The sequence below is a fragment of the Camelus ferus genome, chromosome 9 (genome assembly GCF_009834535.1).
Source record: "Camelus ferus isolate YT-003-E chromosome 9, BCGSAC_Cfer_1.0, whole genome shotgun sequence".
NCBI lineage: Eukaryota > Metazoa > Chordata > Mammalia > Artiodactyla > Camelidae > Camelus > Camelus ferus.
In genome coordinates, this window is record NC_045704.1 from 44,458,002 (window position 1) to 44,472,338 (window position 14,337).

Below are 14,337 nucleotides of genomic sequence, written 5' to 3' on the forward strand. Positions count from 1 at the left end.
CATGTGGCATTTTTCTTTCTCTTTCTGGCCCACTTCACTTAGAATGACAATCTTCATGTCCATCTATGTTGCTGCAAATGGCATTATTTTATTCTTTTTAATGGCTGAGTAGTGTTCCTTTGTATATATGTACCTCATCTTTATCCAGTCATCTGTTGTTGGACATTTGCGTTGTTTCCATCTCCTGGCTATTGTAAATAGTACTGCTATGAACATTGGGGTGCATGTATCTTTTTGACTTTTAGTTTTCTCCGTATATATTGCCCAGGAATGGGATTGTTGGATCACATGGTAAGTCTATTTTCAGTTTTTTAAGAAGCCTCCATAGTGACTGCACCAATCTGTACTCCCACCAACACTGTAGAAGTGTTCCTTTTTTTCCGCACCCTCTCCAGCAGCTATCATTTGTAGACTTTTCAATGATGGCCATTCTGGCTGGTGTGAGGTGATATCTCATTGTAGTTTTGATCTGCATTTCTCTGACAATTAGCGATGCTGAGCATTTTTTCATGTGCCTATTGGCCTTGTATGTCTTCATTGGAGAATTGCTTGTTTAGGTCTTCTGCCTGTTTTTGGATTGGGTTGCTTGTTTCTTTGATATTAAGGTGTATGAGCTGTTTGTATATTTTGGAAATTAGTCCCTTGTCAGTCACATCATTTGCAAATATTTTCTCCCATTCTGTAGGTTGTCTTTTTTGTTTTGTTGATGGTATCCTTAGCTGTGCAAAAGCTGTTAAGTTTAATTAGATCCCATTTTGTTTATTTTTGCTTTTATTTCCAATACTCCAGGAGCTGGTTCAAAAAATATATTGCTGTAATGTATGTCCACGAGTGTTCTGCCTATGTTTTCCCATAGGAGTTTTATAGTATAGTTTTATAGTATCAGGTCTTACATTTAGGTCTTTAATCTATTTTGAATTTATTTTTGTACATGGTGTTAGAGAGTGTTCTCATGTTATAATTTCAGTCTTTTACAGGTAGCTGTCCAGTTTTCCCAGCAATAAATTCTTGTATTATGCTTTTATTATTATATGATAATATGCTGTTAGTTTAAGTAACAGAACTCTACTGTTGACTTAAAAATTATAGTCAATAGTAATATGTAGACCCAGATTTGTTTCTGTTCTGTTAAATGTTATACATAATATTTATTTGATGTCTATTTCAAATATGATGAGTTCTCGCAACAGCCTTTCAGTGTAGATATTATCCTTAATTTACAGATAAAGTAATTGAAACTCAGATTAACTTGATAAAAATAAAACAGCTAGTAAGTGGTGTATTTGTTTCCGAAGTCACTGTTCTCCATTGCATTTTTCTCCTTTTATTCCCTCCCTTGGGCTTGTTATGTTATTCCACACTACCTCCCAAATATGACACACAATCCAATTTTTGTCTAGTGTGGTCTTACTGTATTCTGTATTTGTCTGGGAATCGTAGTAAGACCACTTTGTTGTTTTCTCTCAGCTTTTTAGGGATTTTTCCCCAGCTTCTCATGGTCATTTTGAATTTTGTCTTCCATAGTAGCTCCATACAAATAGTATAATGTTTGGAAACATGAACATATATTTGATATCTTTATATTGTATATTCATAAGTAACTTGAAAAGGATTAGTTCTGAATGCTGATATCCATGTCTCTGTTTTCAAACAATTTACCTACCTAATTACTACCATGATTTCTTGCCTTGTTCATGGCAGTGTCACATGGAGTGGGCTCAAAGGCTTATAATCTAGGTAGATTTAATTTTCTTGATTGTTTTCTCCTTGTAGGCCACTATAATGGCTATCTTAGGGGAAAATTGTTCTGACTTTTTTAAATAACAAAATCAGACTAGTAAATATTCTATAGATGACTGTAAATTGATCTCATTTATTTTTTCCTACATGTGGATGTTAAGCTATGAATGCAGCACCATTTCTGTGCTATTGACTTTGTCCCTACAATCAAGTACAGTAGTGCTAAGTAAATGGTTACCAAATGACTCTCCTGTTTTTTTCTTTCTGTGTGAGCATTTCTTTGATCAATGTTTATTATTATTATTTTTCAGTATTGATAGAACCTAAAGACGGTGGAATCCCTTGCTTTTTAAAAAATCTCCTCAGGAAGCATTTTCTCTCTGCTTTGGTGGGATATAATGGAATTGAGTACCTGTGTGAAATTCCACACTTACTCTAGAACACTGCTTCTTAATATGATCTTGAATGATCTTGAATGAAATGGATTTCCTTTGCTTAATGAATTTAGGGTATAAATTAGTTCACTTTCTCTTGCGTCTTTATTGCATTATTTTTTCAGATTCTAGCTATGCTAGTATAATCTCACTTTCCACATAACTTTCCTTTTTTATTACTCCTTTTTTAGTAATGTTCTAATTTTTCTTTCTAAGTTTCTGAATTTTTTTTTTGGTGGGAGGAGGTAATTGGGTTATTTATTTATTTATTTATTTTAATGGAGGTACTGGGGATTGAACTCAGGACCTCATGCATACTGCTAAGCATGCACTCTACCACTGATGTATTACCCCTCACTCCTGAATTGTTTTGAATTTAGCCAACTGATAGCTTGTTAACTCTGATTTTTTTTCACAAAGTACTATTTTTTTTTAGTTAATATAAGTATTATCAAAGTTATACATGCCTTTGTTTAAAGAAGCAAATCATTCAGTAAAGCTTATTTTGGAAAAAGTATTTCCTTGACTGTCTACCTCACCTTCCTTTTTCCCCTGCCTAAGGCAGCTGCTTTCAGTTCTTTTAGCAGTTTCTTTTGGTAATTACCTTCAAATCTCTAGATAACATTTATTGATTTTTCATTTTAGCTACTATCTGTTGACTCCCATCATGAAAAATGAGATTTTAGCACACTGTCACTCTCAATTACAGACAGGCACATTTCTCCTTCCCCACTATGGTTATAAGGGTATCCCCCGCTTTTTGAAAATTCACTTGATGCCGCTTCACTTTTATGAAAAGACCTACATTTAATAACTGTTTTGGGCTAATTGAAAGAAGTTTGAAAAGGATTTTTGTTTTTAAAAGAAAAGAAGAAAAGCAAAAATGGTGTTCAGCATTTGTTTTGAAGTGAGCCAATATAGAAGCAGTGCATACTTACAGCTGCCAGAGTAGCACTGCCAAGCTCCTGCCTCGGGAGCTGCGCTCAACATCAGCATCCAGCCACCATAGCTTTGAAGTGTGTGTGTGAGCATCTGTGCTTCATCTCAGTTTATTTTGTGCATCTGTTAGCAAGATGCATCCAAAGGTAGTTGCTACTTTGCTTTATGCCATTTTGGCTTAGGAAAGTTTTCATAGGAACGCTCATTTTAGGGTTGCTCACTTTAGGATCACGGAGGAAACTTGTATCATAATTGTGGTTAGATTAATATTGTTTATATTATTATAACTTCATATTATGCTATTAATAGCTAAGTTATATAGTATTATTTTTCCTTCCTTGTGCAGTTTGTTATTGTTTCTAAATGCCTGTTGTTATTGTTCTATGTACTTAAACTAGTTCATTCCTGAAGTCTTCTCCTGAATCTGAATCTCATCTCAGCACTTTTTTAACTGGATCCTGAATCTCATCTCAACCCTTTCAAACACATCAGTTAGTCTGTCAATTTTATTTTCTTGGAGACTTGTCTCTTAGAGCCTTCTAAACTTCTCCAATCTGGACTGGTTGTTACCTGGGCTCTTTACATGTGTCAATTTGAGATCTCCCTTCTCTGTCATCTTGAAGAGTCCCTTTGCCTTTTTGTTGTGTTGGATCACCTGTTTCTTGGATACATGTCACATGTCCTCCTTTTGCTTGGTTACTTTACATTCATTTGGTTGAGTATTTACTCGCAGTAGTTTACTGAAGGTAATGGGAGGTAAATATTTGAGACTTTACATATTTAAAAATGTCTTTATTCTCCCCTCACAATTATGGCTGATTGGAGAAATCTAGATTAGATATAATTTTTCTCAAAAATTTTAAGGTATTTCTTGCTCTCCATTTTCTTGTAGCTTGAAGGGTTGCTTTTGAGAAGTCTGATAACATGCAAATTTTCCATTGTTTATGTATAACCTGTTCCCTTCCTCCCAGTTTTTTAGGTTTTCCTTTGTCCTCTGTATTCTGAAATTTCATGATGTGTATCAGTATGGATCTATTTTCATCATTGTGCTGGACCCTCAGTGATCCTTTATTTATTCCTCTTCATTTTCTATTCTCGTCTTCCAGTAGCTTTTAAAGTTTCAACTATTGGGACTCCTGGGCAGATTCTAATATTCTCTCCCATTTCTTATTTGTCTTTTTGATGAATTCTTTGGGAAGTTTCTTCAACTTGATCTTTCAAAATTTTGGGGGCCTTTCATTTGTTATTTTTAATATCTAGGGATTCTTTCTTGTTTTTATCTTTTTAAGTAAGCATATGTTCTTGTTTCAGAGTTGCAATATCTTTCTTTTTTCTCTCAGGTTATTGAGGATAGGTTTTGGTTTTATTGTTGAGGTTTCCATCTTACTGCATAATCTTTTTCTTCCACCTTCTTTTCTTCTCTTTTTGCCTTTGTCTTTAACGTTGAAGCTTCTCTTGGATCTTTAATAGTCTTTGGCTATCTGCTTATTTTTTAAAATGGAATACCAAAATCTTAATCTGTGATCAGAAGTGGCACTTGCTAACTGCAGGCCTCACTTTGTAGGAGTTTTACTGGGTTAACCGTGATGTAGTCTATTGCCTGTGTATAAGCCCATTATACTGTGACAGGGGAGGGAAAAGTGCTGGAGAGTTTTAGAGAGACTTTTTATTTCATCATTCTGTTTTCAGTATGGTTACCATGGCTTAGAAATTGGGAAGGTGGTTACTCACTAAGCAAATTTTGGGCCAATCTTGTTTTCAGCTTTGCCTTCACCAGGTAGTGCATTTCCTGAGTGTTTGGAGTTCTTTCTTGGAAATCAGTTTTCTTTTCACTGTTGGCTTAAGTTTTAGCTTTTTCAGGTGCTAAATCTGTTTCACATGTCCTGCATTCCAGCTTCTAAAAGTTTTGTTGCCATGTTTCATCTCCTGTTTTGTTTGTTTGTTTGTTTGTTCTTAGGAGTTTACACTCTTTAAAAAATCCTTTTACTATCATTTAGTGGAGTTTCAATAGGAAATGGGAAAATGTGTGTTTTTAATACTCTGGAAGTTCTTTCAATTTGTTTTTGTTTTTGATTGAGGTAAAATTTACAAAATATACAATTAACCATTTTAAAGAATACAGTTAAGTGGTTTTTAGTGTATTTATAGTGTTGTGAAACTATCAGCTTTCCCTAGTTTCAAAACTTTTTAATCACTCCTTAAAAACACCCCATACCAAATCACTCCCCATTTCCTCCCCACCCCCCATTGTTGGTAACCTCTAATCTGCTTTTGCTTATTCTGGAAATATATAAAAGACATCATGCAATTTGTGACTTTTTTTGTCTGGCTTTCCTTCAGCATAATATTTTCCAAGTTCATTCAGGTTACAGCATCTGTTTAATACTTTGCTCCTTTTATGGCTGAATAATATTCCATTGTATGTGTGTACCATAATTTGCAGCCCCATTCATTCATTGATGGTCATTTGCATTGTTTCTACCTTTTGACTATTATGAATACTGTTGCCATCAACATTTGTGTACAAGCTTCTGTGGAGACGTCTATTTGCATTCTCTTGAGTATATACCTAGAGGTAGAATTGCCAAGTCCTGTGGCAATTTTATGTTTAACTTTTTGAGGCAATGTCTATCTGTTTTCTACAATATCTGCACCATTTTACTTAGTCTCTATTAAAGTATGAGGATTCCTATTTTTCCTCATCTTCATTAACACAACATTTGTTATTTTCTGAATTTCTTTTTTTATTTCCATTTTCCCCTTTTCTTTTCTTTTTTCCTGTTTTTGTTTCTTGTTTTTGTTTTTAAATTAAAGCCAACTTAGTGGGCCTGAAACAGTATCTCACAGTGGTTTTGATGTGCATTTTCTTAATGACCAGTGACATTGAATATCTTTTCATGTGCTTATTGGCAGTATGTATTTCTTCTATGGAAAAATATCTATTCAGGTCCTTTGCTCGTTCTTTAAATTGGTTGTCTTTTTGTTGTTGAGGTGTAAAGAGTTCTTTATATATTGTGGATACGAGACCCTTATCAGATATATGATTTGCAAATATTTTCTCCCATATTCTGAGTTGTCTTCACTTTGACAGTATCTTTTGAAGCATAAAAGTTTTAAATTTTTATGAAGTCTATTTCACCTAATTTTTCTTTTGTTGCTCAGACTTTTAGTGTCGAATCTAAGAATCCATTGCCAAATCTGAGGTCATGAAGGCACACACCTATGTTTCCTTTTAAGAGTTTTATGGTTTTAGCTCTAGTAGGTCATCAGTCCATTTTGAGTTTATTTTTGTGTATGGTGTAAGGTGGGGCTCAACTTCATTCTTTTGTATGTGGTTATTCAGTTGTCTCAGCACCATTTATTGAAGGGATTATTTACCCATTGAGTCATCTTAGTACCCTTGTCAAAAATCAGTTGGTCAAAAAAAAAAAAAAAATCAATTGGCCATGTTTTGGGTTTATTTCTAGACTCTCAGTTCTGTTTGTTCCATTAGTTTATATGTCTTTCCTTATGCCAATACCACACTGTTCTGATTACTGTTGCTTTGTAGTAAGTTTTGAATTGTGAAGTGTGAATCCTGCTTTGCTTTTCTTTTTCAATATTATTTTGATTGTTCTAGGCCCCTTTCAGTTCCATATAAATTTAAGGATTAGTCTTTCCATTTCTGCAGGAAAAGCTATTGAAATTTTGGTAGAGATGGCATTGACCTGCAATTGCTTTGTGGAGTATTGCAATGTTAACAATATTAAGTGTTCTAAGCCGTGAATAAGGGAAATCTCTTACCCTTTATTTAGGTCTTCTCTAATTTCTTTTAGCAATATTTTGTAGTTTTTAGTGTACAAGTATTTTATTTCATTGGTTAAATTTATTTCTAAGTATTGTATTCTTTTGGAGCTATTATAAATAGAATTCTCTTTTCCTTTTCGGATTGTTTGTTGCAGCATTTGCAGCATATAGAAACACAACTGGATTTTAAATGTTAATCATCTACCCTGCAACTTTCCTGAAATTATTTTTTAGCTCTAGTTGTATTTTGTGGCTTCTATGAGATTTTCTATATATAAAGTAATGTCATTGGCAAGTAGAGATAGTTTTACTTCTTCCTTTCCAATTTGGATGCTTTCTATTTCTTTTTATTGTCTAATTAATTGCTCTGGCTATAACTTTCAGTACAGTGTGAGTATCAGTGTTGAAAGTGGACATCTTTGTCTTGTTCCTGATCTTTAGAGGAAAGCTTTCAGTTTTTCACCATTAGGTATGATGTTAGCCATGAGTTTTTCATAAATACCCTTAATCATTTTAAGGAAATTTCCTTCTAGTCCTAGTTTGCTGAGTTGTTTTTTTTTTCCCATCATGATAGGGTATTGAGTTCTGTCAAATACTTTATCTCTGTCAATTCAGATGATCATGTGGTTTTTTTCCTTCATTTTTATAATGAGGTAATTGAATTTCATATATTGAACCACCCTTACGTTCCTGGGATAAATTCCATTTGGTCATTTTAATGTGGTTTGGTTACTATTTTGTTGAGAATTTTTGTGTCTATATTCATAAGAGATACTGGCCTGTAGTTTTCTTGTGGTATTTTTGTCTTCCTTTGGTATTAGGGTAAAGCTATCCTCATTGAATGTGTTAGGAAGTGTTCTGTACTCTTCTATTTTGTGGAGGAGTTTGAGAAAGATTGCTGTTAATTCTTCTCTGAATGTTTGTTACAATTCACCAGTGAAGCCATGTTGTCCTGGACTTTCTCTGTTGGGAGGTTTTTTGGCTGTTTATTCAGTCTCCACTTGGTATATAGGTCTGGAGATTTTCTGTTTCTTCTGAGTTTTGTTAATTTGTGTGTTTATAAGAATTTGCTCATTTCTTATAGATTGTCTAATTTGGTGGTGTACAGTTGTTCCTAGTATTTTATTATAGCATTCTCATACATATTTTTACCAACACCAGTTATAACACATCCCAACAGAGTCCACTTAGGTTGTAAACTATTGTTTTTTCAACTTCTTCGAAAATTGTCTTACTTGAAATTGTTCTATGTAGACTATTCGTAGGAGGCTAATTCTTAAATCACTTTAAACTCTGCATTGACTCTTGAAGTAAACAATAAGTGAGCAGAATCAGTAACATCTGGTTATACAATAACATCTGGTTCCTGGTTGTATCAGGAACCAAGGAAAACCTTGAAAGCATTTGCCTTGTTTTGTAACTGGCTATTGATTGGTCTTTAATTTTTCAACCAACCATTCTTGCTAATAGTCTTGTACAACTTTATTTTCTATGAAGTTTTTTCAGTTGCTGCAATCAGCTACAACTTAAGTAAATCACCATTCATAAATGGCTTTTTTTGCTTGGCTAACAAATGAACCATTTAGAAACTTTCTTTGGTTGAAGCGTCATTTTAATTTTATCTTCTTGTGAAGAAATCCTGCTGTGGTAAAGTATTCTGGGTTTTTTTTCCTGATTTTTCTTTTGTTTTCCTGTGAGTTGGGAGTATTGTGATGAATGCTTATTGGTAATGCTGGTGTATACGTTATTCTTATAGCACAGCCATAATGTTACTGCTCAATAAACATCTAATTTGATAACAGAATAACCCACACTCCACTGTGCCTTAAAAGCATGACATTCAATTCGAAGTCCACTTTTTTCTTTCCTGTTTGGAAGTAATAGGTATGCACTGGTAAGTTTCAAAAATTTTGCAATACATCAATATGCATTGCACTCAATGTTGTCAAGTTAGAATATTGTCAAGTTAGAACTGTGTCACTGCAGTTTGTTAGTGCACCAAGTAACAGTGGGAAGCATTATCTCACAGTTACTCAGCTCTGCTCTTATTGTATGAATGTAACCATAGGCTGTACATGAACCAATATGGCTATGTTCCAATAAAACTTTATTTGTGGATACTAGAATTTGAATTTCACATCATTTTAAAGTCATTAAACAGTATTATTTTGATTTTTTATCCAACCATTTAAAACCAGTCTTAGCTTGTAGGCTGTGCAGAAATAGGTGGGAGACCAGATTTGGCCTGTGAGCTTTATTTTCCCAACCCCTGCTTTTTCGTTTTCAGTAAAGACACTCATAGGCAACCTGTGTTGCCCAGATTACTGCATGCTTGCCTGGAGCCCTCTGGTGGCTGAAGGGGGCAAATAAGTCTTGAGATGGTCAAATTTCTGAAGGACCATGAATTTGAGAATTTTAGAGTTTGGAAATTTAGACTTAGGACTGTTTATCATAGTGAGGTTGTAGTAGTCACTTGTATCATTTCCAGAGCTTGGGCTTTGGTGACACTTAGGAAAAAGATGAAACAGCACTCCCCCAAATTTTGTATTCATATCTCTGCAATGCTTTATGACATCATTCTGATGTAGAATGTGTTTGCTTCATCTACAGTTTATTTGGGGGAAGGGTTTGAATTTCAGCATTATTCAACACAAAAAGGCATTGGTACAATAATTACACTTGAATGAAGCTATATCTTCCGGGGTGAATTTCTTCCCTTCTCCCCTACTCTTTTTTCCCCCTCAGAGTATTGCGATTTAATAAATTAATAATTTTTGCTACTTATCAAGTACATTTCTAAGTAAAATTGAATTTTTTTTAACTACACATGTATGGTGGTGAAGAATTCAGTAACTGTATAGTTGGGTGCTGCTGTCTTGCTTTGAACTAGGGTGCCAACATGTTTTGTATTTTTGTGGCTTCTGTAACCTGGTTTGCCATGATCAAAGATACGAGTTCTTGAAGATGTGGCTGTGAAGGAAAAAGCTGTTTCTGTTAATCATAAATCTTTACTTAACGAAATGAAAAGTTCTGAATTTTAACGCAAGGAAACTGAGACCTTGGAGAGGTTAAAAGATGTGACTAAGAGCTCACAGTTAACAGCAGAGGTAGACCAGTGTCTAGATCTCCTGAATTTGAGTCTATAATCCTTTCCATAAATAAAATAGTGTGTGTTCTTACAACTGAAAACCTTTCAAAGACTCTGTTTTATCCTTTACTCCATTTTAACCCCAGAGGAGGCAGAATTTGTATGATTATATCGTTATATAATCCTGTGAATATTTTTAAGAATTATGGATATGATTATTTCTTTTATAAAAACATTTATTGTTTTGAGATTCTCATTTTAGAAAATGTGGAAATACGGAAAAAGAAAAATTATACATTACATATGTAAATACGTAATGATGTATATCTGCAGAAATAATTAGATACATTTAAAAAACCCACACACAGGCCACTCTTTAGTGGAGCTAATGGTGTACATTTTATGTCCTGCTTTTTCCTCTCAAGATTATTATTTACTTTCTCATCTAATAATTTATACATCTAAATTTTCTAATTTCTTGTTTTGTTGATTTTTTTTTTTCTTTTTTGCTTTCCCCTCCATAGATCTTGAGCCAGATGATTGTGCATCCATTTACATCTTTAATGTAGATCCACCTCCATCTACTTTAAACTCACCACTTTGCTTACCACATCATGGATTACCGTCTCACTCTTCTGTTTTGTCACCACCGTATCCGCTCCAAGGTCACAAAAGCTATGAAGGAACTTGTGAGATTCCTGAATCTAAATACAGCCCATTAGGTGGTCCCAAACCCTTTGAGTGCCCAAGTATTCAAATTACATCCATCTCTCCTAACTGTCATCAAGAAATTGATGCTCATGAAGATGACCTACACGTAAATGACCCAGAAAGGGAATATTTGGAAAGGCCTTCTAGAGATCATCTCTATCTTCCTCTTGAGCCATCCTACCGGGAGTCTTCCCTTAGTCCTAGTCCCGCCAGCAGCATCTCTTCTAGGAGCTGGTTCTCAGATGCGTCTTCTTGTGAATCTCTTTCACATATTTATGATGATGTGGATTCAGAGTTGAATGAAGCTGCTGCTCGATTTACTCTTGGATCCCCTCTGACTTCTCCTGGTGGTTCTCCAGGAGGCTGCCCTGGAGAAGAGTCCTGGCATCAACAGTATGGACTTGGATACTCCTTGTCACCCAGGCAATCTCCTTGCCACTCCCCGAGATCTAGTATCACTGATGAGAATTGGCTGAGCCCCAGGCCAGCCTCAGGACCCTCATCAAGGCCTACTTCCCCCTGTGGGAAACGGCGGCACTCTAGTGCTGAGGTTTGTTATGCTGGGTCCCTTTCACCTCATCACTCACCTGTTCCTTCTCCTGGCCACTCCCCCAGGGGAAGTGTAACAGAAGATACCTGGCTCAGTGCTTCTGTCCAGGGTGGATCAGGCCTTGGCCCTGCACTTTTTCCATTTCAGTACTGTGTAGAGACTGATATCCCTCTGAAAACAAGGAAGACTTCTGAAGATCAAGCTACCATAGTACCAGGAAAATTAGAGCTCTGTTCAGATGACCAAGGGAATCTATCACCATCTCGGGAAACTTCAATAGATGATGGCCTTGGATCTCAGTATCCTTTAAAGAAAGATTCATCTGGTGACCAATTTCTTTCAGTTCCTTCACCCTTTACCTGGAGCAAACCAAAGCCTGGTCATACCCCTATATTTCGGTGAGTTGATGGAAATGGCTGATGGTCATTTTCATGTTTATGGGTTATTGTTGGTATGTAACTACACTGTATAGAATGATTTGGCCATTTTTTCCTCTTCCTCCTTTTTTCGCCCTACTTTCTTCCAGATAAATAACTTAAAGTCTACATTTATTTTTCTTTTAGTCATAAAAATGTCTTTAGATAGGCTGAAGTTATAATTTTAAAAGTGTATAATGAATAGTAGATAGTGATAAATTACATTAAAAAATCTCTAGAAGGAATTTTTTTATCTAAAAAATTGATTATAGTATGAATTAAATTACTAGTGAAACTAATTGGAATAGACATTTATATTTTTAAGAGCTCAGTATATAAATGAAATTTGCCTTTTTATGTGACATGGTTTTTTTCATAATTTTTTGTCTATTGACTTTATAAGTTAGTGATTTTTTTTGTTGTAGAGAAATTTTTAAACTTTGTGTATTCAAATTTATCTTTTCCTTTATGGCTTTGGGGTTTTGTGTTATATTTGAAGGCCTACCCCTCTGCAAAATAATTAAAAATAAACAAAAAATCTAATTTTCACATGTTTTCAGCAAAATTTTTATATATATAACTTATAATATGTATGTAACATGTATAGTATTTGTATTTCTATTCTATGTATGCTTGAATCTTGACTTCAGCTAAGGACTGGAGTGAAGTCTATTGTAATGACTTTACTAGAAAATAAAGTCATTAGTTGTCACAATGCCATTTATAGACTCAATCTAGTCTATAATTGATTAGAAGAGATGACTTTTATCATGTATTAAATCCTCACATGGAGTTGGGTCCATTTACTTTTTTTTAAATGCTTTTTTATTGGTATGAATGTTTATTTCTGGATCCAGATCTTTAGAAAAATATGTAGTTTTGAAGATTTCTTTGAGCTTATCACTTTGCTTCTGAAAATTATGTTAATCTTTTTTAGGGATTTGCTTGAACAAGTGCAGAAACTGGCTGAGAGTTGATGAAGTTGAGTTGTTTCAGACTAATGAAAATTAATCCCTTTGAGCTTCACAATAGCTAGTAAAGCTAAGCTGAGGACATTCAAGGAAATAATGAAATAATTTAGAAATTTACTGTGGCATGATAGCATTTCAAAGGTTAAAGAGACCTTAAAAGTCTCATTTCACCAATCATTAAGAAGATATTACTTTTTAATACAAATCATGCTAGCTTTGGGTCCATTAATATTTAACCTATAAACATAGAAGTTTTTTCTTTTCTAATTCCATAGTTTCAATATTAATATGTCTAAATGAACCTGTAGCACTAAGCTATTTAAACTATCTTATTGAGCAATTGACATTTCGAGATGCTGCAGTGATAGGCCTTATATTTTTCCAACCATGTACTGAAATTAAATTTTTACCTTAAATTGCAATATATTGCTGATTATAAGCAATATTTCAAAGAGAGGGGGAAAAGCAATAGGGAGGAAATAGGGGAAGCAGCATGTACAATATACTGACTTCTATAACTGCACCGGAGTGGGAGATATATATACTGAGACATAGGGGTTTTTGGATCTGTGGAGAGATGCTGATAGACATACATAGAGATGCGCATTTTTTGCTTTAGGAAATCAACTTATTATTTATTGTTTTAGTAATTATATATGCATATACAGTTTTATAAAATGTTAGAATTTGTCCTTTTAAAAAAAAACAGGAAACCAAAAATCAGATAAAATTGATTTTATTCTTCAATTTAAAGAATTATTTCTTAAGTACCCACCATATCCAATGTTATAACTTATTAAGTGACGTTTCATTTTTACTTTGCTTCAAAGAGCACGGGAAGAAATGTTGGTCCTTTCAAAGAAGCAATTTGAATCATTGCTTGGCAATAATAGCATGGTGAAATACATCTTTGTGTGTTTTGTTTATAGCACATCTTCATTACCTCCGCTAGACTGGCCTTTACCAACTCATTTTGGACAATGTGAACTGAAAATAGAAGTGCAACCTAAAACCCATCATCGAGCCCATTATGAAACTGAAGGTAGCCGAGGAGCTGTAAAAGCATCTACTGGGGGACATCCTGTTGTGAAGGTATGAAATTTTGGGGGTGTGTTTTGCAGACACCACACATCTGTTAATCATAGAGTCTGTTCAGTCAGGTACTGCTGAGCCTAAAGAGAAAATTTTTAAACCTAGAAAGCTTCTATTAAGGTTTTGTATCCTTGTTGATATGACAGCACTTTCACATTATTTTTTTGTTTTTGCTTTTGTTTTTGTTTCTGTTTGGCTGGGCTTAAAGATATTCTTTCTGGACTGACTCTCCAGCTGGGGAAACTCTGGGGAAAGATTATAGTAGTTAAATAGTTGTTTTTCTGATTTTAGAAGAATGACTGTTATGTTTTTAAGTATAATACATGTGTGTTTAAAATCTAAGTAATACAAAAAAGTAGAAGGAATGAAGTGATAAATTACCTAAAATCTAAACCCCTCAGGAATAAGCAGTTGTTAACATTTGATTAATATTCTAAATAATTCTCTTTGTGTATGTTTAGTGGAAGACTGGATGGGTGACTAGAAAAATGAATGAATTTTTTTAAGGATAGGATTATATTGAATATCTTTGTAACTAAATTTATTTTATCTGAATTTATTGGAAGAAAATAAAACTAAAGTGAAATTATTAAAATTACATAATATTTGA

General features: G+C 34.1%; 1 protein-coding gene across 5 annotated transcripts in view; it reads left to right on the forward strand.

Moving 5' to 3' along the window:
* Positions 1–14,337, forward strand: part of NFATC3 (nuclear factor of activated T cells 3) — a 114,180-nt gene that overhangs the window by 17,046 nt on the left and 82,797 nt on the right. For all 5 annotated transcript variants that reach the window (XR_004322462.1, XM_032486595.1, XM_032486597.1 and 2 more), the window contains exons 2-3: positions 10,512–11,646; positions 13,565–13,727. Coding sequence is in view for 4 of the 5 variants with exons in the window: in XM_032486595.1 (XP_032342486.1) it covers positions 10,512–11,646; positions 13,565–13,727 (1,298 nt within the window). In the remaining variant the exon portion in view is untranslated. The remainder of the gene's footprint in view (positions 1–10,511; positions 11,647–13,564; positions 13,728–14,337) is intronic.